The sequence below is a fragment of the Ursus americanus genome, chromosome 20 (assembly GCF_024610735.1).
Source record: "Ursus americanus isolate L20-20 chromosome 20, mUrsAme1.1.p, whole genome shotgun sequence".
Taxonomy (NCBI): domain Eukaryota; kingdom Metazoa; phylum Chordata; class Mammalia; order Carnivora; family Ursidae; genus Ursus; species Ursus americanus.
Window position 1 is genome coordinate 38,536,007 of NC_142146.1, and position 26,929 is coordinate 38,562,935.

Consider the following 26,929-nt stretch of genomic DNA (forward strand, 5'->3'; position numbering starts at 1 on the left):
AAATAAATAAAATCTTAAAAAAAAAAAAAAAAATGTTTTAAATAAAAAAAAAAATAAAGGCAAGTTGAGTGAGTCATTACAAATGAATTACATTTTACATTATTAAAATGAAACATTGGAGAAAGTATTGCAAAACTGCAAAATCAGCAAATTAGTTTGAGTCAAAAAAATTAGGAACTTAAACTTATGGAAAATTTCAAACATAACAAAAAAATGAACAAACTCAGTATAATGAACTACCCCCAGGTTCAACAACTATCAACTCATGATCAGTCTTTATTCATTTATCACCCATCCTTCCTCTTGTGTTATTTTGAAGCAAATCCTAGACATCATATCATTTCATCGATAAGTATTTCAATTTGTATTTCTAGAAGATAAAGAAACTTTAAGAATATAACCATAATACCTTATCATACCTAAAAAATTAACAATAATCTGTAATACCAAAATATTTAATCAACACTGACATTTCCAGTTACTTCTTAAATGTCAGATTTTCTTTTTATAATTTATTTGAATTAAGATCTGAATAAGGTCCATATAATTTGTTCATGTCTAAGGTAGAAACTTTTTATTGTTTAATAGTACTGAACTTAGTGCTTTCTCTGATTTCATTTACATTTTTACTTCTTTGTAACTGATGCACAAAATGAGATAAGTCATAATTCTTGGTCATGATATACTCTCATCATGGGTCCATACATGTCCCTCTTTTTATTTATTTTTGTTTGTAGTTGTTTTAAAATTTTAACAAGTCTGTATGAACTGTCAATCCAACAAGAAAGCTAAGACCCTGATACGAATTTATGTTTAGTTCTCTACTTCTTCCCTATTCCATCTTTCTGCCTCACCTTAATGTGATACTCACCATCTTCAATCTTATGTTCATTGTTCTTTTGTTTCTCTTTTTATATAATTTTCTTTCAACCAAATATATCCCTTACAAAATTAAATTTTTCATTTTACTTTTTAACTTCACACAAAGCTTATTACCTTGTACATAAATTCCTAGTACTTATTTTGAACATATATTGCTAAGAGTCACTCACATCATTCGATATCACTGTGTAAATATGACACAGTTTATTTGTCTCCTGTTGACAAGTGTTTGGTTTGTTTCCAGGATTTTGCACTTGTGAAAAGTGCTGTTCTTCTGATTTTAATAATTTATTTGTATTGAACTTGTTTTTCATTGAAAAAGAGTCTACTGGAAATATTATTCAGAGTAGAATGGATGAGACAACTAAACCTCTTAGCCAGAAGGTATTCTAATATATGGCCTTGACAAAATGATTTATAATTTGACCAGTAGGAGCTAACTGATAGAAAACTTGAGAGTTTATTTTTCTGTATCATTTAATATATTTCCAGAAAAGTGATTGCTTTTAAATACATCTATCAATAAAAAATTATGCCAATCAAAAGTTCATTTTGACCATTTTTGTTTTATTTTGTTGTTTAGGAGAAAAATGACCTGAAGCGTGCTGGATTCATGCTTCAAGAAGCAGATAAACTGGGCTGCAAACAGTTTGTTACTCCTGCAGATGTGGTTTCAGGCAATCCTAAACTTAATTTAGCTTTTGTAGCTAATCTGTTTAACACATACCCATGCCTACACAAGCCCGATAATAGCATCGATGTGAATTTACTGGAAGGTATGTTCTCTCTGCCTTTAATTGCTTCACTGTATGTGTCTTCTTGTGGTATTGACCTTCTTTACTGTCAGAGGTACGGGATTGTGGTGGGAGATGAAGTTTACTGTGTGTAGGCATGTGCATCCACTAAAAAGTTCGTATTAAGGAAAGTGCTTGTTGGTTTTGTTAAAAGAGAATGCTGGGGTAAATCTTACTTGTCTGTCATTTCTCCATCAGAGTTTAGTGAAAACTATCATACATTTAAAATAGTCTCTTAAATGACCACATAACATAACTCCCCCACCAATATGGACAATGAATTATCTATTGGAAAAAATAATCATTTTGTAGCTTTTTTTTCTCCTTTGAAAGCTACAGTTTGACTCCAGTATTGTTCTCTTTTTAATGTTTTTAAGGTACATGAAAAAAAATTTAAATATTCATTACTTGTCTTGTTGTGTGTGGGCTATTGTTATCTGTCTCATAATTTATGATACTTTCCTATTTTGCTTCGTGAAATGCAGATTTGACCCCTCCTAATGTAGGTACTGTATTTAGTACTTTTCTATACTCTATAAATATATTCATTCTGAACGTTCTTTTTATTAGTACCATTTATCCTTTCTATCTGGGTTGATATTTATTTTTTGCATTGTTCATGCTGTGTTTTTTCTGTCTTAATATGCCTAAAGAATGACAACAAGGAAGAACACAAATGAAACTGAATTAGAATAGCACAGCAAGGCTTGATTATGTGAACTCCCCACTGAATCTGCCTTCTATAATGATGGGATATTGTAGTTGTAAGCACACTAAAAATCAGTTTTGACAATTGGATTTCATGATGTAAAACCTTTATCCCTCTCCCATGAATAAACACAATAATCTTTTATCGCTAGTAATCTTAGAAGGATCTGTTTAGGTTCTGTTTTGTATGAGCTATGTTACATGTTTTGAATGTCATTGAAGCTTATGATATATGAATTGTCGTAATGACAAAAACATTCTTGCTGTCTAGTTCTTTCTCCCTATCTTTGTTCCCTAGCCTGTCTTCTTTTTTGTTCTCATACTCTCACACGCATACCCAAACCCACATTAGTATCAGAAGGAAAGGTAAAAACAGTGGCAGCAGTCAGAGGGAGGGGCCCATCACTAGTTGCCCTGGTTTGGAGAAGGCAGTCTTCAAGTAGGGGTTCTTGTTGGCTGGGAGAACTTGATGTTTCACTATCCTTTCTCTCACATTACCTACCTTACTCCCTCCCTTCCCAGAGGGGAATAGAATGAGAAATTGGTTTCATGATCTTCTTCTCTTTGACTGCCACAACCAGAGTTCCAGTGTCCTTGACACTTTATAGTTACATCTTCTTGATTAATGAAAGAAGTTTCAGATTTAACAAATATGGTCTTTGAGGAATATGATTAATTCAATTCAGTCTCCCTGAGGTCCAGTAAAATAAAGACTATATTCTCTACATAGATATGTAATTGAGTGGGAAGATAGATAAAAGTGTAGATTTTTCAGCAGAGAAATTGAGGGTGAGGGATTAGAACTCTAAAAAAAAAATTAATAAAACAGAAGACTGCTAACTTTTTATCAGTCTGGAAAATTTCAAAATCCCTCTGTCTCTTACAATAGAAGGCATTGTTTAGAGTGGCATATTAAAAATGATCTGCTTTTTATAGTCACTGAGTTCTTGCTAGATATCTTTTCCAACTTGCTCGCTCTCTTATTTGTCATGTTTGAATTCTTTTGCTAGTGTTCAGCATGCTTTTGGAATTTTTCAGTGTGAATAGGATTGCTAAACATTTCCATTAGTATTTCCTCTATTTATATAAGAAGATACTATGGGAAATATTTATCAATCATCTTTATTTAGAACATATGTATATCCTGATACGTCTGCCAAAAATGTATTTGACTTAAACTGTCACTAGAATTTTTCCTCTGTAAATTGGTTTTTATAGATCCTTTTGAAATTTGAAGCTTGACCTTATCCCATATTCATGCTCTCATTGGCAAAGAATTTTATCTGTATGGAATTAGAGAAAATTAAAAACCCAACTAAATATAAAGCCTTCATATTAAATTGAGCCAAATATGTGGGCTATGTATGGAGAGGCCATCTCAGAATTCATCTATGGTGATAGAAAATACATAGGCTGTGGTTTTACACTTTGTTCAAATATCGGGTCCACCATTTAGTATCTGAGTGACTTCTGTGTGCTTTGGTTTTTTTAATCTATAAAACAAGATTAATAATACTAATTTTGAAGAATTATAGACCAAGTTAAAATGACCTTTCATAAATGGGTTTAGCATACAGTACGTGCTCAGTAATATGTTGGAAAGAGGAAAACATCACTTAGCGCATTTAGTGAGTATTCAATATATGTTAGTTCCTTTTCTTTCCTCTCAGTAGTCTACTTGTGGTATATTTGTTATTTTTTTTCTGGAACTTTTTGTCAATAGCAGATATCAGTTTGGCCCTGAAAATGAAATGTTTTGTAGTTCTCTCTTTTATATCAGCAATGAACATTTTACTTCTAAGATTGCTGTAGTTGTCTGCAATACAGACAACATTTACAATCTGGAATACATATGTTTTTGTAATGCTTTACCATGGCTCTTGCACAAATGCGTAGTGCTTCTGGCTTTGAGCATTTATTTACCAAGACAACTTGAAATGGTATTAGATAAATAAACGCTCACTTACATAATCTATTTTACTTTCCAGGCATCAAAAATGAAAATAATAGCGATATAATCAGTTGAAAACAATGGGAAGAAATATGAATGCTTGAAGCTTATAACAGTTTCAGAACTCAGTCAAAATACTAGTGTCTTTTAAAATATTATTTGCTGTATCATCAAGTTCAGCAGAATTTAGATATTATTTCAATTAAAAATTAGACTATTGTTACACTATCAATGTTTGTAATTTTAAAACATAACTTGGATTTTCCCAGAAGGAAATAATGTAAAAATTCTCTAATTACTAGAGAAAAATCTATTACAGATTGTAATACAGAAACAACTAAAAGGTAAATCCAAGTCACATGTATCAAACTGTTGATGATAGTACACTTAAATTTATGTCGCTTTAGGGAAAGTTCAGATATTTAATTTGTACTTGTTTAATAACTCCTACAAACAGGCAAACATGGCTTCTAGGAATATTTAGTTTAACTTGGTTCTTTTTTAAAGGGTTTTCAAATAGGTTAATTATCATAAAGTGATAGTGGCAGATACAACAGACTGGTCAGTTACCTTTTATGCAGGCCAGAGGGAACAGAATTTAAGAAATTATATGGCTACATAATTTAATAGAGCAAAAATTAAAGTAGATTCTGGGAATGCCATTAGGTATTAGCATAGAAAATGAAACAAAAATATAGTGGACAAATTATTTCCTGAACAGCTGCAGAAAAAACCAGAATCCTTTAGATTTTACAAGGTTTGGTGTCTCTTCTGGATGTGCAGGATGGTATTACCTGTGGCACTTACTCTGAAGATGATTGTAGAGATGGCTCTAGAGGAATGGGTCCCTGGAGCTCAGATGGTTATAGATTTAGATGCCTCATTGTTCTGGGAATCCCACAGGAGTCAAAGTCTAGAGAGGGACCTGAACTTGCCTATAGTTTAGAAGTGATGAGAGGTGTAAATGTTTTACGTTTTTCACAAGTCTGGTGATGAGATATAGGTTAGGACATTCCATTGCCCCCTACCTTTGCTGAAAACAAATAATACTACAGATAGTCACTTAGGATTATTTGTCGTCTAGAGAATGACTAGAAGGCAGACATGACAAGGAGAATCCATCCTGCTCTCTGCCCACTTTGTGGTACATGATAACCCATATTTTTCTTGTAGATGGTATGAGCATTGCTATGAAGGGAATGCTCAGGGAGGTTAGGTAATCATAGGTTAAATAATAGTGCCTGCCAGGAGTTTCTTACTGAGGTGATCTTTGAGGTCTAGGAACTTACTAGGATAAGATGTCTTTCTCTTAGCACCCAGGGTGGGGGCTCTGTCCCTCATGTATTTTCAGTAGTGACGATCTAAAATAACTCAGGAAGCCTGTAAAATAGTTATATCCCTTCATTGCTTATCTTTATATTACCTATAATCCCCTCTCCCCTACATTGCTGTTTGGTGTAATTAAAATGTAGGTTTGGGTGCCCAGAAACTTCCCCGTGTAAAACCAAAACCTGTACAAATCTAGAAACACTGCATTGGGAAAAGCACAGCTTTTCTTTTGTGTTTACGGTGCTAATGTTACCCTGACTGCTAAAAGATTTTGTTTCAGTAATTTTTAGCCAGCGCCTTTTGCATGTAATCATAACTACAGATATGATCATATAAGTTTCTCTGTCACAGAGAAAGCCATGACTCAGTAATTCAGACATCAAAGAAAGGACTCTAGATAGAGAAATTTAGAGCAAATGGACGCCTTTTAGATGGGAGGAGGGGAAGGACTTTGGCAATAAGACTTATTTTTTCCCCAAAAGATTATAGTATCACAGAAACCATGGCAAAGTATGTATGACTGGTTTGCACCTGCCAGGATGGTTTAAAATATATTTCTTGATGCCTTTTGTCCTGAATCATCAGTATGAACTTGTGTCTGCTCTAGGAGAGAGCAAGGAAGAGAGAACATTTCGGAACTGGATGAATTCCTTGGGGGTCAACCCATACATTAATCATTTATACAGGTAAATATTTTATTGTGTTTTAATTTTATGGCCAGAGTCCAACTTTTCTAGTTTCAAACCATAGGTATGTTAACATTAGTACAGTTTTTAAAAATCACAAGAATTTTAACCAACATTTAGAATTTCAGAATGCTGGAGCCTGGCAATACAATGGATTTTTAAAGAAAAGTAAAGTATTATTTAAAAAGATCAGAATATGATAATAGTTATAATTTTTGATGATATAAACAATTTGATGAAGATAATCCATCTTATTACTCTTTTATAATTATTGATCAGAAAAATAATAAATTATTTCAACTGTTAACAGAATAGCAATATTTTATAAGTTGTTCTTATCATTATATCAATATTTTAAATTATAATTCATACTTTCTATTTTTGCCAAAATCTACCTCAGTTTTCCCTTAATTCGTTGCAGATATTTGTTTCCAATTTGTAGAAATAACTTGCTTTCCCTGAGTAATTGTGATTTATTTTATTCTTTCTTGTTTAAAATGACAACACATTATCAACATTGGTAGGACTAAGAAAATATTTTACTGAATATTTTCTGTGCTGTCTGGTAGTGCTAACAATGTGTCTTTCTAGGTTTGTATAAGAAGAAACCTTTTCTCTTCATTATAGGATCTACCAGCCTGCATTTAAAAATGGAAAAGAACTCAAGTTTTGCTAATTGTATATTAATAATTTACATACCAAGGAAACTCCTTAATGAACAGTAACTAAATTATTATTTAAATATGAACTTAAGTCTAATGCCACAAAGACCAATTCACTGGCTAATTGAAGATTTATGATACAGTAATTTCTGCTTCTTGGTGTATATTCAAAATCTTGTTTAAAATCTAAAACCAGAGCACCTGGGTGGCTCAGTTGGTTAAGCGTCTGCCTTCGGCTCCGGTCATGATTCCAGGGGCCTGGGATGGAGGCCCTCGTTTGGCTCCATGCTTTGCAGGGAGTCTGCTTCTCCCTCTGCCCCTCTCCCCACTTGTGTTCTCTCTCTCAAGTAAATAAAATCTTTAAAAAAATTAAAAAAAAAATCTAAAACCAGTACTACCTTATGGTAACCAGCTTTGATGTAATGGACTGATATTTGAAGAACTCTTTAAAAGTGTTTAAATTCCAGCCAGATGACAGAGATACATCATTTAGACTGGAACTCTCATGATAGTAGCAAGGCAGTAAAGGAATCAAATATTGGGAGTGAGGAGGGGGAGTGAGGAGGGATAAGATCTTTACAGAATAATGTGAAACAATGTGAAAGAATTTTGGAAAAGGGAATTCAGAAAATTCTCAAAAGTAACATAACCCTCAAGAGAACTATCATATAAAGAAAAACAGTAGCCAGAGGGCTAGTTGTCACCAGAACCATGTGTCCATGAATTTGTGTCTGGATCATATTCCTAAACCCTAAGTTTTTTTAACTCCTCTCCAGCAGTACACCAAATCTAAAGCAAACCAAAGCATTAGCGTAATTTAGGTTGATTTTAAATGAAAATTCTCTCTCCTACACAAGTTATTTAATATATTTGACGAACTGTTAGTCCTAGAATTTTTCTATGACAGGTTGGTTCAGGAATACATCTTGAATTCTCTGGAAATCATTTCAACTCTCTGGGCTTCAGTTTCCCTATTTGCAAAACATGAATAATAATACCTTGGAAATAAAAATGAATTCACTTAAAGTAAACAAGAAAAATTCAGAACTGATACAAATCCTTTAGTAATTTTTTATATAAAATTTTCCATATGCTTTTATAGATAACCCAGTCAACTCTTAATTGCCTTCATAATAGATTTTATCTTTCCATCACTCAGCACAGGGCCAGTTCCCTTCACTGCCATAGGGTGTGTATCCAGAGTTGCAAAGTAACTTTCATATAAATCCTAGCAAAACAGCTCTGTGAACAAGCCGTTGAGAGAGAAGAGCCACATGATACATCATAGAGCCAACAATTTTAAAAATCAATTGCTGTTGCTTTATGTCCTTAGCATACAGAATTGAAAACAGACTCAATGAATGTACTTTGAGCATCTCAGAATATATTTTTCTGAATCCAAAGTAGTACTATTCTTACTTCAAAATGCCTACTTGCTCATAAATTCCTTCCTCTTAACCCTCATTATTTAACATGAATAGCTGCCTACATTGTAGCTATTGTGATTTTTGTATATTTTAAAAAGTTTTAAAAATTATAATACGTAAGTAATATGTGAACTTATTCTCATTATACAAGTTTCAGGAAGTATGTAGAATGAATTAAAAAATGATAATACTTCCCTTACATCTCCCATATTCCTTTTTTTCCTGCTCAGAGGTATTGCTATTAACAGTCCATAGCACATACAGGTATTTAAATTTTACACATAGTAAACTGTATGCAGTGTTCTGCCACTTGCTTTTTTAAACATAATATATCTTGTAAATTAGCTTTTCATGTCAGTATATAGAGATCGAACTTATTTCTTATGGTGGACCAGGAGTCCATGGTATGGATAGTTTATTCAACAGCCCCCTACTGCCAGGCATTTAAGTTGCTTCCAAATTTATTAATAATTTGGCAATGAATGTCTTTGTACTTATATCTTTGTAAACATTTATAAAAAATTTTGGACAGATTCCTAGATTAGAAGTTCTGGGTCAACCACTGAATTCCGTTCCTGAGACCAATGTTACACTGTATGTTACCTAACTAGAATTTAAATAAAAATTTGAGAAAAGGAAAAAAAAGTAGTTCTGGGTCAAATGATACATCTTGTCATTTTTTAAAGTTTTATTTATTTTAGAGAGAGAGAGCATGAATGAGCAAGTGGGGGGAGGGGCAGAGGGAGAAAAGCTCAAGCAGATTCCCTGCTGAGCATGGAGCCAGACATGGGGCTTGATCTCATGACCCATGAGGTTATGACCTGAGCCCAAATCATGAGTTGGTCACTTAACTGACTGAGCCACGCAGGCGCCCTTGTCCTGTCATTTTTTAGGCATTAAATGACTGTTGTGTTTTTGAAGACCTAAACCTATCTCCATTGTGCTTAATAAAATTTCCTCCTCCTTCATCATCTTTTCCTCTTGTTTTAGTGACCTTGCAGATGCTTTAGTGGTCTTTCAGCTCTATGAAATGATCCGTGTGCCAGTCGATTGGAACCAGGTCAACAAACCTCCTTATTCTGCTCTTGGAGGGAACATGAAGAAGGTGAGTGAGATAATCACCAAGGATATGTTGTTATTTTTCTAATATGAAACAAAGGATTTGGAGTTTCATAAAGCTTAGTAACGTGTGGTCTGTTCCCATGATTCTGATTTAAACCAAAATGTGTTAAGCTTAAGAACCGTTTTATAAATGTGCTTTAATAAATGTTTGGAAAGATGAAGACCGTTCGCCTAGTCAGACACTTTATGTAACTGTTTTGTCTTTAACAAGTTGTAGTGCTGAATTTTCTTTGAGGTGCATCATAAATGCTTTCCTGTATTACAATCCCCAGAACTTGCCAAATCTTTACTGGTTATTTGTTAATATCCTTTGACAGATATTTACTGATTACCTACTACCTGTACAATGCAATGCAGGATATAAAATAGTACAAGGCATGGAGTTCGTCCTCAAGAAGCCTAAAGAAATTAGAAAGATATGTGTATAAACAACTGTAATATAGTGCAACATATATAGAAGTTAATGTTTTTTTTTAAAAAGAATTTATTCATTTATTTGACGAGAGAGAGCACAAGTAGGGGAAGCAGCAGGCAGAGAGAGAGGGAGAAGCAGGCTCCCCGCTGAGCAGAGAGCCTGATGTAGGGCTCAATCCCAGGACCCTGGGATCTTGACTTGAGCCAAAGGCAGACACTTGACTGATTGAGCCACCCAGGCGCCCCTATAGAAGTGAATATTATTAGTTCTAAGGAGGAAAAGGCCACCAGCTGCGCTTATCATGAGAGGCTTCATGCAGGAGGTGGTATTGAGTTAGAGTTTGAGAAAGGAGGCTGGAGAGGGGGCTAAGGATCAGGAAGAGGGATAGGGATGGGAAAATACACAATGCATTTCTGGGACTTGGGGGGAAATGTTGGCTACCGCAGAGGATTCTAATAGGTAAGAAGTGAGTATGAAACCTAAAAATTTCAGTTGGAACCAGATGTTGAGAACCTTGATTGTCAGATTAAAGAGCTTGCATTTTAAACTAAAAGTAATGGGAAGCCATTAAACATTTCTGAGCAGGGCAGTGATTTGATTACAGTCGGTGGGAGACTACCTGGCAGATGAATGATGATGATTCCATAACTGGAAGCCTGTACCTCCCACTCTCTTTAATCCATTTTATCCATTCCCTCCTCCTCCCCTCTGCAACTACCAGTTCTTTATATTTATGGGTCTGTTTCTGCTTTTTTTTTTTTTTTTTGCTTGTTTGCTTTGTATTTTAGATTCCACATATATGTGCAATCATATGGTATTTGTCTTCTCCGGCTGACTTATTTCACTTAGCATAATACCCTCTAGGTCCGTCATATTGTCACAAATGGCAAGCTTTCATTCTTTTTTATGGTTGAGTAATATTCCTCTGTGTGTGTGTGTGTGTGTGTGTGTGTGTGTGTGTGTGTGTGTGTATCTATCACACATCTTCTTTATCCATTCATCTATCAATGGACACCGGGTTGCTTCTATATCTTGGCTATTGTAAATAATGTTGCAATAAACATAGGAGTGCATGGATCTTTTTCAATTGGTGTTTCCATTTTCTTTGGGTAAATACCAGTACTAGAATCACTGGATTGTATAGTGTTTCTATTTTTAATATTTTGAAGGACCTCCATACTGTTTTCCACAGTGGCTGCACCAATTTATATTCCCACCAACAGTGCATAAGCATTCCTTTTTCTCCACACCCTTACCAACACTTGTTCTTGTCCTTTTCTATTTTTTGGAATAGTTTGAGAAGAATAGGTATTAACTTCCTTTCTTTTTTTCTTTCTTTCTTTTCTTTTCTTTTCTTTTCTCTTCTTTTCTTTTTCTTTTCTTAAATGTTTGGTAAAATTCACCTGTGAATCCATCTGGTCCTGGACTTTTGTTTTTTGGGGGATTTAAAATTTTTTCTTAAATTTAAATTCAATTTAATTAACATATACTGTATTATTAGTTTCAGAGGTAGAGTTTAGTGATTCATCAGTTGTGTACAACACCTAGTGCTCATTACTTCAAATGTTGGGGGATTTTTGATTACTCATTCAATTTAATTACTACTTACTGGGCTGTTCAGATCTTTTTCCCAATTCAGTTTTAGAAGATTGTGTATTTCTAGAAATTTATCCATTTTTTCTAGGTTGTCTAATTTGTTGCCATATAATTTATGTAGTAGTCTCTTATAATCCTTTGTCTTTCTATGGTGCCAATTATTACTTCTCTTTCATTTCTGATTTTATTTGAGTCTTCTCTCTTTTTTTCTTGATGAGTCTGGATAGAAGTTTATAAATTTTGTTTATGTTCTCAAAGACCGACTCTTGGTTTCTTTAATCTTTTCTATTGTTTTCTTAAGTCTCTTATTTATTTCTGCCTTCATCTTTTTTATTTTCCTTCCTTCCTTCTACTAACTGTGGGCTTTGTTCTTTTTCTAGTTCCTTTAGGAATAAGCAGATGCAAAATGTAACAGGAAAACAAAAGTTAAACCACTCATTTTATCTGGAATTTTAATTATGAGATGTCACAAGTGAATCATATGTAAAATGCTTCCTTTCAACAAATACCAGCTGTTTATAGAATGAAACATAAGGCCTGTAATAAATTGAAGATGTTTAAAAAACAAAGCAGTACTTTCATGACAGTATCACAAAGGCTTATTCTTTAAAAATATTTTATTTATTTATTTGAGAGAGAGAGAGAGAGGGGGAGAAAGCACGAGCAGAGGGGAAGAGCAAAGGCAGAAGCAGACTCCCCACTAAACAGGGAGCCCAAGCCCCAAGACCCCGGGATCATGACCTGAGCCAAAGGCAGATGCTTAATGGACTGAGCCACCCAGGCACCCCAGAGGCTTATTTTATAGATTTTGGGCATTCATCATCAGACATTGCTTTGCTTCATTTGTAAAGCTCATAAAGTTGTACCACTTAAATAATCTTTCTTCATTATTTCTTCAGTATTTCTTTTCACTCAGAACCCTGTATCCTCTTATGTAGTTTTTCTCATTTTCCAAATAATCTAAGCTTCACTTTTTCCAAAGCATTTGAAGTGCTTGATAATCATTTCTCCCATTAACTCTATGAAACTGCATTCTCCAATTTTTTTCTTGCTTTCCTTGTGTTTATTCTTACCTTCATTCCTACCTATTCTTCGTTTTTTAGCCTGACAACTCTAGGAATTTCCAAGGCTCAGTTCTTGGCCCACTGCTCTTAACTTTCTACATTTACATCCTCAGAGAGCAGATCCATTTTTAGAGTGTTAAGTAGTACCATACACATGGCTTATCCCTAGAGCTGAATTTCTTATTCTTTGTCTAGTTTGGTACCTCTCCAGATCTTAGAAGTTTTGCCACATTTGGAATCAGCTGTTGCCAAACAAATAGAGCACATCTGTTTCCTTATGTTAGCACCATTTCCAGGTACCCTATCGTTGCTGGTCATATCAACATCTTAGGCTTCTAGTAACCCTGAGCACCCTTCTCACCATCATTCCTCTCAGGACTTTTGGTCTAACTAACTGTAAAATAGATGGCCCTTCATTAAAATGTATTTTGCACAAAAGTGATTATTATTACAGTGCTAGAAAATTCTCCCATGGAGGGGCGCCTGGGTGGCACAGCTGTTAAGCGTCTGCCTTCGGCTCAGGGCGTGATCCCGGCGTTCTGGGATCGAGCCCCACCTCAGGCTCCTCCGCTGGGAGCCTGCTTCTTCCTCTCCCACTCCCCCTGCTTGTGTTCCCTCTCTCGCTGGCTGTCTCTATCTCTGTCGAATAAATAAATTAAAAAAAAAAAAGAAGAAGAAGAAGAAAGAAAATTCTCCCATGGAAACAGGTGTCAGTGGAAAATATGCTGTTTTTTCTCTCTCCTGTTCATACTGTTAAATAATCAGAACTTTGATGCTGTTTTCTATAAATTAGGTATCTATTTGGTTGTTTTTCAATTCTGTACGTTTCTGTAGCATATATTTTTATTAGGCAGACTAAATCTATAATATGATTACTAGGAAAAAGAATTTTAAACTATTGTCTCCTTATAGTTAAAAAAATGCATACTTGTCAAAGATTTTATGGAACTTATTGAGAGAACCAGGCAGATGCTACAAGATCAAAGGATCTTCATGCATTTTTATTTGTAACAAACTGATCTTTGGGAATTTGGATTTTCTTTTTTAAAGAAAAATACCCATTTATTTGTGCAAATTCTATTATTGTGTGGTCCCTTTCTCACCTTTCCTAGAAATACTTTCTTAGGAAAAAAAAAATGTATCTGTGTATCTCACATTGAATTGTTTTGTAATGAGGTCTTAAGTAACTTGGGAAAGAAAATCAGAAGAAACCAGTTATACTATTTTTCTTAATTAAATGTTTATTCCAAAAAGTATTTAGTAAGCACTTTTTACTACTGGTGGTATTATAAGATTATGAGAGCTTACAATTTCACTGGAGAAAAAAATTCAAATACCTAAGAATTTATACACACACACATGCACACATAACCCTGAGATAAGAAGACTGGAGGTAATAAACATCGAGGCCTAGCAGACAAAAAAAATTTACTAGATAAAGGACTTAACTGGACTTATAACACTGGAAAGAAGATTTACTTGGTGGTCATTCATCAGATTCTTACTGTAGACAGGGCACTGTGATGGGTTCTGGGCTGGGAATGGAGAAGAGTATGATATAGACTTGTACATGTTACAGTTTTTGCCCTTTAAAGGGAGCCTGTCCAGGAATGCCTGGGTGGCTCAGTTGGTTAAGCATCTGTGTGTGGCTCAGGTCAGGATCCCGGGGTTCTGGGATTGAATCCCGCATCTGGCTCCTTGCTTAGTGGGGAGCCTGCTTCTCCCTTTGCCTGCCACTCTTCCCTGCTTGTGCTCCTACTCTCTTTCTCTCTCTCTGACAAATAAATAAAATCTTTTTTTTTTTAAAGGAGCCTGTCCTGTGGTTGACAAAAGAAAGTACATAAATTGCTAAGTAGAAGACAGTGCACAAGCATTACAAAATAAGCATTATTAGAAGTTCAATAAAGGATAGATTGTTATTAGCTGGTACAGTTAAGGTTAATAAGCCTTTGTTGAAGAATGTGGGCTAAAAGCTAAATTTTGGAAGATGAGTAATATCTGGATGAAGAAATGGGAGATGAAGTTTTAGATTCTTAATGAAACAATTTCTTTATTCCTTAGTTTTAAATTTAGACAAAACAGTATTTTTTAACTCTGTTAATAGAATGCAGGAAACCTAGGTTTTTAGTCACAGCTTTGTCACGAATAAACTATGTAATCTTGGACAGTCAGGATTTTTAGGGTAAGATCTTAAAACTTCCTAGCCAGTTGTTGCTCTATCTAGGTTAACCCTTTAATATCTTCAACTATAAAATGGGGATAATTATATAAAATGGGAATAATAATTATTTCCTTAACTTCAGTGTTATTGTGAAATGATATTCTGTCATATAAATTAAGGTATCCTCAATTACTTTTCAAATGACTGAACAAAGCTGGTGTATTCAAGAGATATCTTTTTAAAAACATGTTTTTATACCAAAACTTTTACTTATTATTCATAGATTGAAAACTGTAATTATGCAGTGGAACTTGGGAAGAATAAGGCTAAATTCTCCTTGGTTGGCATTGCTGGGCAGGACCTAAATGAAGGGAATCCAACACTTACTCTGGCATTGGTATGGCAGCTGATGAGAAGGTAAAGGCTGGTATGTTTAGAGCAATACTGTTCTTCAGCAAGTCATGTAAACTAAAATTTTAGCTGGTTTTGAGAATAACAAACAGAAGAAATACCCAATGCAAAATATATTTTTTAAATGATTTACCGTTGATAATATATTTTGTTTAAAAGTGGGTCAATGTCTGCAAATAATCACTTTTATTAATGCCTCTTAAAAACTGCTTTGTAAGGAGTTGTTTTTATAAAATACTGTATAGTAGTTTTTGTTTTTGATTACTGAGCTTTGCAACTTTGGAATATGACAAAGTGCAAATACCTGTAGAACCAAAATATTTAAATATTCATCTGAATATTGATATAAATGATGTGAGAGCAAATTTCACCCCTTCTCTCTCCCCTTTCACACTCAAATATCCATCTTTTCTGTTACAGGTACACATTGAATGTGTTATCAGATCTTGGAGAAGGTGAAAAAGTAAATGATGAAATTATTATTAAATGGGTCAATCAGACTCTTAAAAGTGCAAGAAAAAATACTTCCATATCCAGCTTCAAGGTAATCAAAAGCTATTTAAAATTTTGTTTTTGTTAGAAATTAAGTTTAGGAAGGAATTTTTATTGGAAATTACATTAGTTTAAGTTCAGAGTTACATTAACATATATCAGAAACACAATTTATGAACTTAGGCTTACTAGTTATTTGACATCTGTAAAGTAAAAATATAGTTTGAATTCTTATATTTTTGATTGGTTGTCCTATTGAGTGTAAATGCAGGTTAATTTTATCAGGCTCTGGTCATCTAATCTTAAAAAAGAAGTAGATAGAGCCAAAAAACCCAATTGTCAAATGAAAAAGAAAGATTAAAAAAAAAAAACATTGTTTATATAGGACGTATAATGTTTTGTGCTCCCTAGCAGCAGTCTCTGAATTGTATTGACATCATTTCCAAGGCATAACAGAGCCAGCCAAACCGATTCAAGTGGGAATTGAGAAAACTGGTAGGAAAAAAAAGTCTTGTCATCTGGCTTCATAATGGCACTTAACACTCACTTCCGAGCATTTGTGGATGATTCATGAAGCACTCAGAAATGTAATCTGCACATACATACCCACTAATTTTCTTGCATTTCCATTGTGTTTCGCTTTTGCATGCAACGTGATGTTAACTACAAATAAGCATGTTTGCTTGTACACATTAATTCAGTGAGCCTTGTGTTTGTGATTTCATTATGATATGTGAAAAATCAGCAATTTGGTGGTTTTGTTTTGTTTTTAGTGAATAAGAGAGCAAACAGATGAAACCCTAAGCTCTCCTAAGAGTTATCTATCCATCTTAGTCTTTTCTTTGCCTTTGTTCTATATGTTTAAAAACATTTTAGAGCAAGAGAAATGTCAGAAATTGATAAATTCAATCTTTACTAAATACTGAGCCCCAGCGTGGTTTTAACAGGACAGCTGGAATACGGCAGAGATGTTGCTTGATTCCTAGTTCAAGTATGTTTCTCCTTTTGCCATTTTGGAAGGAACTAATGACTTTGAGTTTTTGTTGTTGCTTATTAAAAAAAAAAAAGAAACAAGAATTTTCAGTCCATGATTTGTTTTTATATATTTTAGACATAAAACACAACTTAAAAACATAAAACAGGAAAGGGGACATATGAAATTCTCTAATTGATAGTTATTCATTAAAACTGTTATAATGACATTTTACGCATTTGTACATTAGTTGATGAAAAAGAAGAAGCATGTATATATTTAAATCAAATACAATGAGAAAATATTTAGAAACATATTTATTGAGCTCTTACTATTAAGTAACATTTATAGGTAAAGATATAGACTATAAGAAATTAATTTGGCCCTCATAATGTTTACCATTTATTTGAAAGACAAAGTTTTCATAACTGGAATTTTCATAACAAGCTAGAAGAGGGTCCATCTTGAATGAGGCAAGTCTGAGAAGGTTAGGAGAAGTAGTTTGGCTAGAGAGGATAGTTCCTAAGGGTGTAGTGCTAGATATAGTCTGGGTCAAGATTGTGGAGGAATCTGGCCTTAATAAAGGTTTATTGATATCAGAAGTAACGTAAAAAACCAAAGTGACTATTTTAGAAATACTCTCCTTTTTTTCTTTAAGATTTATTTGAGAGAGAGAGAGTGAGCGCTCATGAGTATGGGTACATGCGCACACGTGTGTGGGGGGCGCAGAGCAAGAGGGAGAGAAGCAGACTACCCACAGAGATCGTAGCTTGAGCCAAAATCAAGAGTCAGATGCTTAACTGACTGAGCCACCAGACGCCCCTAGGAATCCTCTTCTGAATGTGGTGAGCAGGATGGATTGGAGGAAGAAAGGTGTAAATTCAAGGACAGTGCCTAAGAAGCTGAGGCAGAACTCAAGGTGTGAAATGATAAGGATCTAAGTGGAGTTGGGGGGTGGGCACTGGGAATGTTGAGAATGGATAGTTATATGCTATTGCAAAAGAACAGGTAGGATTTGGCTTCTCGATTTAGGGAAGCACAGGAGAAAGAGGAATTAAAACTTGATGTTTTAGGCCTGGGTAATTGGAAAACAGATAACACTAACAAATGGGAATGTCCGGAGGTGCTGTTGCTTTCTGGAAAAGGTGACGAATTCAGTTTTAAGCTTGTTGGATTTGAGGTAATGTTCAGGAGATGAGCTGGATGAAAGGAAATATTAAAACTGGGAATAGACTTGATCAGTTGAGTAGAAGAGATAGTTGAAAATAGAGGTACACAAACCCTTTAAGGGAGGGAGCTCACAGAGAAAAGCAGACTGGAGAGTTTTACTTAGAACAGAGGTAGCAGAAACATAATGCAAAAATGCTTGGCATTTATTTAGTAGATAATAAATCTATTAGGGTAATAAAATCTTTAAAGAGACTATAGTCAAGAAGTGTGGCAGCAAATGCTAAAAAATAGTTGGGGTGGGAGGCTTTTTTTCCAACTGTAGAAGGCATTATATTTGAAGGCTAGAGTAAATGGTACTTTTCTTATTAAGTTACTTTTTTTTTTAGTAAGAATTTATTAATCATAAGGCAGTGCTATACTGAGAAATTTTAGAAAAGACAAATTTACCCTTTTTAGTTGCAAAGTAATTTTCCCTCATCAAGATATGGAAGTGTATGAGCACTGAGTAATAAATGGAATTGTTGAATCACTATATTGTACGCCTGAAACTAATAGAACACTTTGTGTTAACAACACTGAGATTAAAATAAAATAAAAATAAAAGAAGATAAGGAAGTGGTATATGAGCCATAACAATAATCATAATTACCCTTTACTGAGTTCTATGTGCCACCGTGCTAAGCACTTGACACAGTTTCTTTTGATTCGTTCAATAATAAGCAAAGAGGAGAGCATTAGAAAAGTAAAACAACTTGTCCACTGTCAGACAACTAACTATTGAGCAGACTATCTGGATTTCACATCCAGATCTAACTGCAGGTTGAAAGCCAAGCTGTAGTTTTGTGACCCTGGATTTGACTTCAGCTCAGACACTTATTAGTTGTGTGACATACTGCTCATTCATCTCATAAATATTCAAAGCTTACCCTATATCAGGTGCTTTGCTAGTCACTGTGGCTACAGAATGCCCTGAGTGCTCACTGTTCAGGGAAGGAAGCAAATAAGAAAACAGGAATCACTGTGTGGGGTGTCAGCATACTATAAAAATAGGCTCAGGGGAGTAGGAAGCACATGAGAAGGGTGTGTTTTATAGAAACCTTAGCAGTTTATACTAACAACTGGACTACACCTCTTGATGAATAAAATTAAATTTACTTCTGGCACACCATTCAGTATTTGTGTGACCTTAGGCAAGTTATTAATTTCTCTATGCCTCAGTTTCCCCATATTTAAAATGGAGATATTATAATACCTATCATCTGAGTTTGTTACCAAACTAATATTTACCAAACTAAATAAGTTAACAAATGTAAAGAGCTCAATACTACCTGGTACGTCTTAAGGGCTCAGTACAAGGGGCTTCCTACATTACTGGTATGGCGATATATAAAAGGTATGATATGGGAGAGGTTCCTGTTGAGCTTTTTAAGAACTCTGGCTGCCACATCACTGTATTTCCACTTCTATTTTCAATAATGACAGAAAGAACAGTGGCATGGAATGTTCTAGTAGTAATGTATATCAAATTAAGAGAAAGTGATGGTATAATTCATTATCTTAAAAATCAAGCCTAACTCTAGGCTAATTGAGAGTCTAGACATTCTTTTTGTTTAAGTAATTTCTTTATAATTAACTTAAGGAAAGTGAAAGGAAAGATGACGAAAATGTACTTACATACTAAACTGATGGTTTTACTGTAAGTCCTACCCCTTTTCCGAAATAAAATGTCTTTTACTGATAATATACAAATCAGGAGTTGGAAGATAGGCCTGTTTTCTTGGAAATAGGAAGATAAGGGATCCAATATAGCCCTTGAAACTTAAATCTTTCATTCAACTCAGTGAAAGTTTTTCCCAAGGTTAATCATAAGGAAATAGGTGAAAACATCATTCTTACCTACATCTAAGTGAAGAGGTATTTGAAATAACACAAAAGGGCATAAACTTTCAGCTATAAGATAAGAACTGAGGACCTCATATGTAACATGGTGACCACAGTTAACACTGTATAATATAAAATTTGCTAGAACTTAAATGTTTATACACACACACGTAGGTGATGGATGCGTTAACTAGACGAGAGTAATCCTTTCACAACATATAAATATATTAAATATTCAAGGTGTACACTTTAAATATCTTACAATTTAATGTGTCAATTATAATTCAATAAAGCTGAAAAAACAAATGAACAAAATAATTTTCCCCAATCTTAAAAAAACCCTCACAAATATGTAAATAAGTAATCAAAATATAACACAATTAAGCCACTTGTATGTTTTTGAATCATCATAGAAAAATGAAAAGTACACAGAAATTTTTAATTTGTTATGGAATGGCATGAAAGTTTTTTTTAGAAAGAATAATGGTGTACATTAGAGTCACTTAGAAAGCTTATTAAAAATGTAGATTCCTAGCCCTATCCACAGATCATCTGACTCACTAATTTATAGGGATAAATTTATGCTTTTAACAAGCATGTCAGATGGTTTTCATGTAGGCGGTGTGCAGAGTACACATTGAGAAAACAAATATGAGAATTTTTCAGAAATAGGGAAGGGGGCGCCTGGGTGGCTCAGTCGTTAAGCGTCTGCCTTCGGCTCAGGGCGTGATTCCAGGGTCCTGGGATTGAGCCCCACATCAGGCTCCTCTGCTGAGAGCCTGCTTCTTCTTCTCCCACTCCCCCTGCTTGTGTTCCCTCTCTCGCTGGCTGTCTCTCTCTCTCTGTCAAATAAATAAATAAAATCTTAAAAAAAAAAAAAAAAGGGAAGATGCCAAAAAAAACCCCAGATCCCGACTACCAGCATCAGAAAGACTTTAGGACCTACCTTAGTTATTTTTACTCCTCTACTTATACTTCCCCTCAAAAATCTGTTTGATAAAATGAACATTCCCGAAAGTAAAGAATATACATTTTTCTAAAATTAATAAATGTAGCGGCTTACAGATCATGGCCCAAAAAAGGAGACTGTTACTTTTCTTCACATGCCTTCAAATTGTTTTTTTCAAAAATTTATTAATCTGGCTAGGAACTGTAGTAGATGCTTTCACTTATATTAATATTCCCAAGAATCCTGTGACATTCTTATGGTAGTGATTAGGAGAGGGTGCTTGCTTTTGGCTTCAGGTAACAGAAACCCAATTTTAATTGGTTTAAATCAAAAGGAAAGGTACAGAATAGCAGAAATCCAGAGGCAGAGTAGATTTCAGGGTTGGTTGAGTGAGTAATTGAAGAATGTCATTGAGAACTGAGGTTTTTATCCATCTCTGCTTTGCCATCTATAGTGCCAACTTCACCCTATAGCTGGTTTTCCATTTGGTTATAAGATAGCTGCTGGTTGGGACAAAGTTTTCATGCTCTCATTCACATACAGGAAGAGGGTTGCTGGTTTTCCATAGCTCTTTCAGAAAATAGCAAGGGCCTCACATTAAATTAAATTAGGCCCAAATTAAATCACCATGGTAATTGGATGGAATTACTCTGTTCGGTTCAGACTAGTGTTTTTGTTCATCAAAGAAGTCTTTTTAGACATTTTCTTCCTAAATGCCCCTCCTCTGAAGGTTTAATGCCATGGATATTACTGTATGTTTATGGACTGTATGCTTTATACATAAAAAAGAATAAGTTTATCACCATACCCCCAGAATTCATGGCCTAGACTAATTCAGGATCACCCGTGGAGCTGTGGATGGGGTCAGCTTTTCTTGAAGCACATGTCCATGTGAGGGGAGGTATGGATACAGAGCAAAAATGTGGGTTCTGTTAGGATGGAGAAAGTAGTAAGAAAGTGTAGATTCTGAGTAGTCAAGCAGCAGTGGCCACTATCCAAGATGAGACAGAACAAGTGATTTTTTTTTTTTTTCAAGTGCTGGTAAGTGGTAAAACAATTCAGACCAGGATTTCTGGCTTTAACTGCAGTGTTCTATCCACTAGAATTTGGTTGTTCATTTTTAGTTCAGCTTGGAGGTGACTTCAAAAATGGAGAAAATCTTGGGCATTACAGTCAGACAGTTATGGGTTCAATTACTGGTTTTATACTTACTGGTTGTGTGAACAAGTCACTTGAGCTCTATGAGCTTCATGTTCTTCCTCTTTAAAAGAGAGATTATAATTTCTTTATTACCACGTTGTTAGGAGAATTAAACAAGCTGGACATGTAAAGCAATAAGAATAATGCCTTTGTAAATGTTAGTTCCTTTCCACTAATATTTTCATTTTTCTTTCTGAAAAATTTTAAGCGAAGGCTTAGGAATCCATGGTCTAAGAAATATATTACTAGAATTTACAAAACTATTTAAAATTCACCTCCTATTCCCTTTAAAATTTTATTTTTTAACTATTTAAAATTCACCTCTTATTCCCTTTAAAATTTTATTTTTTACTGAATGGATACTGTACTTAGCATGCTTTAGGAATTGTCACATCTGCAAGCCCTATTTGGGTATGGTGACAACTCCACACTGTAAGCTCTGTAAAGATTGAAGGAAAAGCTTATTTAAAATGGTTTATGAGGAGTGCTGGTTGCAGAGAAGCTGAATGTTCAGTACAAAGAAAATTTATAAGTTGCTTTCAGTTATATGGTGATGACCCAATATGCCATTTATGAAAATTCAAAGTAAGATGTTTATGAATGTTCATCCATTCTTTATTTTCTAGGACAAATCTATTAGCACTAGTTTACCTGTCCTAGACTTAATAGATGCCATTGCACCAAATGCAGTTCGTCAAGAAATGATCAAGAGAGAAAACTTATCTGAGGAGGACAAGCTGAACAATGCTAAGTAAGCTTTTTATGGTTTAAATTAAAACACAGTGGTTCTTTTATTTCATAAGTCCTTACAGGTAAGGTTACTATGTCTTTAACATTTTTAAGTACAACTTATATGGAGACTATGATTTTTTATTTTATTATATTAGTCACTATACAGTACATCCCCAGTTTTTGATGCAATGTTCCATGATTCATTATTTGCGTATAACACCCAGTGCACCATGCAATATGTGCCCTCCTTAATACCCATCACCAGCCTATCCCAATCCCCCACTGAAGCCCTCAGTTTGTTTCCCAGAGTCCACAGTTCTCATGGTTCATTCCCCCTTCTGTTTACCCCCCCCTTCATTCTTCCCTTTCTTCTCCTACCGATCTTCCTATGTCTTATGTTCCATAAATGAGTGAAACCACATGATAATTGTCTTTCTCTGCTTGACTTATTTCACTTAGCATAATCTCCTCCAGTCCCATCCATGTTGCTGCAAATGTGTAATCGTTCTTTCTGATGGCTGAGTAATATTCCATTGTATATATGGACCACATCTTCTTAATCCAGTCATCTGTTGAAGGGCATCTCAGCTCCTTCCACAATTTAGCTATTGTGGACAATGCTGCTATGAACGTTGGGGTGCATATGGCCCTTCTCTTCACTACGTCTATATCTTTTAGCGTGCGAACAGACTGAAAACCGGAGCTCTGGAGCGCTCATTGGAGACTATGATTTAAGGATTCTCAAACTTAACTTTCTTGTAAAGTTAATCTAATAAAGATATTTCATTCTTAACATATATTTAGTAAAAACAAAGTAGATCACAACTAATAAGATATTCTTCTTGTCTTTTCAAGATATGCCATTTCAATTGCTCGAAAAATTGGTGCCCGTATATATGCCTTACCTGATGACCTCGTAGAAGTGAAACCAAAGATGGTTATGACCGTGTTTGCATGCTTAATGGGAAAAGGACTAAACAGAATAAAATAATGAAACATTTAGCATGATTTTCTGCCACATTAAACACATTGAATGCCTCACAGTTTACAGAATTCTGAAATGTAGTGGGTATAAAACCAGAGATTATTTGTATGCTTAAACTAGTTGTATAATTCATTAATGAATTCTATATCTTGTTAATACTAGTTAGAATCTGTCAACATTTTTGGATAATGCAATTAATTTACCAGTCAATACTGATAATAATATGCTCATTATCAAGCTGTTATTTCATAATTAAATTATTTTCATTTTCTGAAAGTCTTATTAAAACAAGACTAATTCATTCTTTTTCATGGTTCAAAAGAGATCAATGTAAAATTTTTCTTGAATGTCCTGCTGTGCTTTGATTTGTGTGTGTGTATGTGTTAATTTTGATCATAAATGTATTCAAAGTCATTATCCTGTTCTTTTATTTTTTCCTCCAACTATGTGAACTTTAACTTTTCTGTAAATTTCTATATTGTCTCAAATTTTTAAGTGACAAGTATTGTTCATTAACATTAAACTTTTTTATATATGAGAACTAACTCTTGAATAAACACCAAAATACATTCTCTTGTATAAGTAGCAGGAGCTTTTTACTTAAAACTTATTTTTAACTCTACTGATACTTTATGTATGCTAGTTTGTAATACAGCTTTAACTATGACATGCAGCATATATGTTGGCAGGCTGTTATTAGAGAAATATGTGTGTGTATATATATATATTTTTTTGCATCTGAATTACCCAGGTTTTCTTAAATGGTATGTATAACTGGTCAGTCAGGCAACCATTAAGTGTTTATTGTGATCCCACTATGTGTGTAACAACTTTTCAGTTTGTAGGTATTTGATACATGAATATTTCTTTTAGAAAATATTCATTTTGGATGTGCATATAGTTATTTTTCAACTGACTTTCCTCCACATATTTATAGCAAAACACTGACTATAGCATCTCAAGACATGTTGACACTGTACTGTTAGTTTCATATTAGACATGTTAATTTTGATCTGTATTGAAGCCCTAATTTAGAAAATGCCCACTGAATATCTTTAGCAGAAAATAACACAAAGCTAATATTCAACATAGAATATTTTCACATGTTTTTTCCACAGCCTCCTACAAATAGGCAGTGTTTGGTTAATGCTTGTGTTACTTGGGAATAGCTGAACTTCAGACCTATTTTTGTGTGAATTTCTATCAGTTGACAGATTCTGCTGTTAAAAAAATGAATTCAGAAATCTGTTTCCTCCATCTTCCACTGTGAGTGAGAGTGAGCAATACTGCTATGCAACAAAAATGCTGTCACTTTATCTCCATGTGAATGAGTCGTTTAAACTCCCCTTCTACCATTGATTAAAACAGGTTGGTAAGAGTGAGACTACACATGTGTTTCGAATTTTTTAAATGAAATCATCAATAGGTGGAACTTTGAAATATATTCTTCTACAAAAGTGATTTCCTTTCCTTTTGTATTTTGATGATTGTTTTCTTATAAGGTATGTTCTTGCTCTAAGAGATTAATCAATGTTTCCCCTTTTGATTTTTTCCACCATTATATTTACTACGTTATCTGATTTACATGAAATTTGGCACTTTATTGTGTTCTTTTTCTCACAAAATATATTTAATAAAAACTCTGTGTACAAATGTGCCAGTGTTCATTTCATTTAAAGGATATACAACCTTGAAAATTAATCTATCATAAGTTTATTTTCCAGAAAAAAGTAATTTTGTTTTAATTAGTAAAACAAAATTATTAGATTATTTTTTGGGGAATGAAAGTGGTTTTATGGTTCTTTAATATGAAGAATTTTAGTAAAGACCAACAGCATTATTACTACAATTTAGTTTGTGCTGAAATAATTTGAGGGAATCAGTTGATTAACAAATTTGTTGGGATTCAGGTATGATGCTGGAAACATGGGAACTCAGTTGAGAAAAATATAGACAGAGTTCTCAGACTTCATGAATCTTATATCCTAGTAGAGAGAGATAATAAACAAATAGGAATTTTGATAGTGATAAAATGCAATAGGGGATATAAATGGTAATATAATAGAGACTGACTTGGGAACTGGGGATGAAGATTTTAGTTTGGGTGCTCAGGAATGGTCTCTCTAAGGGTGTGATATTTAGACTGAAATATGAATGATGAGATAGGTGATAAATTTTCATCAGAGGGAACAAAGTCTCTGAGGCAGGAAAAGTCTTACAGACAATTTAGTTAAAGAAACAGGCAAATGTGGCCTAAAAGTAGTGAGGGAGAGGCATCGAGTTTGGAAATGTAGGTAGGATCTGTTCTTTTTTCTTTTTAAGTAGGCTCTACACCCAGTGTGGGACAAGAGTTACATGTTCTTGTCGACTGAGCCAGCCAGGTGCCCTGTTCTACTTTTTGGGGGGGATCTGTTCTATTTTTAAGACTAGATCTGAATCTGGATTTTTCTCTTCTACAACTGAAGCTGATGGCTCTTCTCTTGTACAGATTGGTGAGTTGCTTTGAGTAATGTCCTGCTTCTGAATCTTGCATGCCATTGTTCATAATTCTGTCATTTGTCTTACTATCACAGATGCACAATAAACCCATTATATAGGGGATGCTAAAATACCCAAATTAATGCTGGATAAAATATATACCAGAGAGGCAGGAGAGAATATGCTACATCTGAGATGATTCAAAAAAACTTCTAAAGAACAGGATGCAGTTGCAACACTGGGTTATTTTGAAAAAGGGAAGACCTCTAATAACTTTGCCTCCTAGGATTATCTACTAAATAAAGTAGGTTGGAATTCCCCTGAATCTAAGAAATTAATCCAGCCCCTGTGGGAGTCCTTATGGATGAGAAATCACAAACCCAGAAGCTGAAAAGACTTCAGATTAAAGTGTTGTGTTTTTTTAAAAAATATTTTATTTATTTGACAGAGAGACAGTGAGAGAGGGAACACAAGCAGGGGCAGTGGGAGAGGGAGAAGCAGGCTTCCCGCTGAGCAGGGAGCCCCATCCAGGGCTCCATGCGGGGCTCTATCCCAGGACCCTGGGATCATGACCTGAGCTGAAGGCAGACGCTTAGCAACTGAGCCACCCAGGCGCCCCTAAAGTGGTTTTTATACTAGGAGCTATCTGAATTTTTACCTTTCAATACTCTAGAACTTTTGGATGGGTCAGTGTTAGAGTTGTCCTACTGAGTAAAAATTTTATTGGACTATGAAGAGTGTGTAAGCACACGTATAAACCCACATATGTACCTCTGTGTTCAATGGCTACAAATTAACAATGAACATTTTTGACATTCCACCAAATAACGCAAACTTGGAAACAGTATAGAATGGGAAAGA

The 26,929-nt window shown here is 34.5% G+C and overlaps 1 protein-coding gene across 9 annotated transcripts in view; it reads left to right on the forward strand.

Moving 5' to 3' along the window:
- The window catches only part of PLS1 (plastin 1), a 105,138-nt gene extending 79,893 nt beyond the window's left edge, over nucleotides 1–25,245 (forward strand). For all 9 annotated transcript variants that reach the window (XM_087870256.1, XM_087870251.1, XM_087870252.1 and 6 more), the window contains 7 exons: nucleotides 1,466–1,658; nucleotides 6,272–6,350; nucleotides 9,430–9,544; nucleotides 15,081–15,214; nucleotides 15,629–15,752; nucleotides 22,500–22,624; nucleotides 23,461–25,245. In XM_087870256.1, the coding sequence (XP_087726382.1) occupies nucleotides 1,466–1,658; nucleotides 6,272–6,350; nucleotides 9,430–9,544; nucleotides 15,081–15,214; nucleotides 15,629–15,752; nucleotides 22,500–22,624; nucleotides 23,461–23,596 (906 nt within the window). In that variant the 3' untranslated portion in view covers nucleotides 23,597–25,245. The remainder of the gene's footprint in view (nucleotides 1–1,465; nucleotides 1,659–6,271; nucleotides 6,351–9,429; nucleotides 9,545–15,080; nucleotides 15,215–15,628; nucleotides 15,753–22,499; nucleotides 22,625–23,460) is intronic.
- The last annotated feature ends 1,684 nt before the right edge of the window (nucleotides 25,246–26,929 follow it).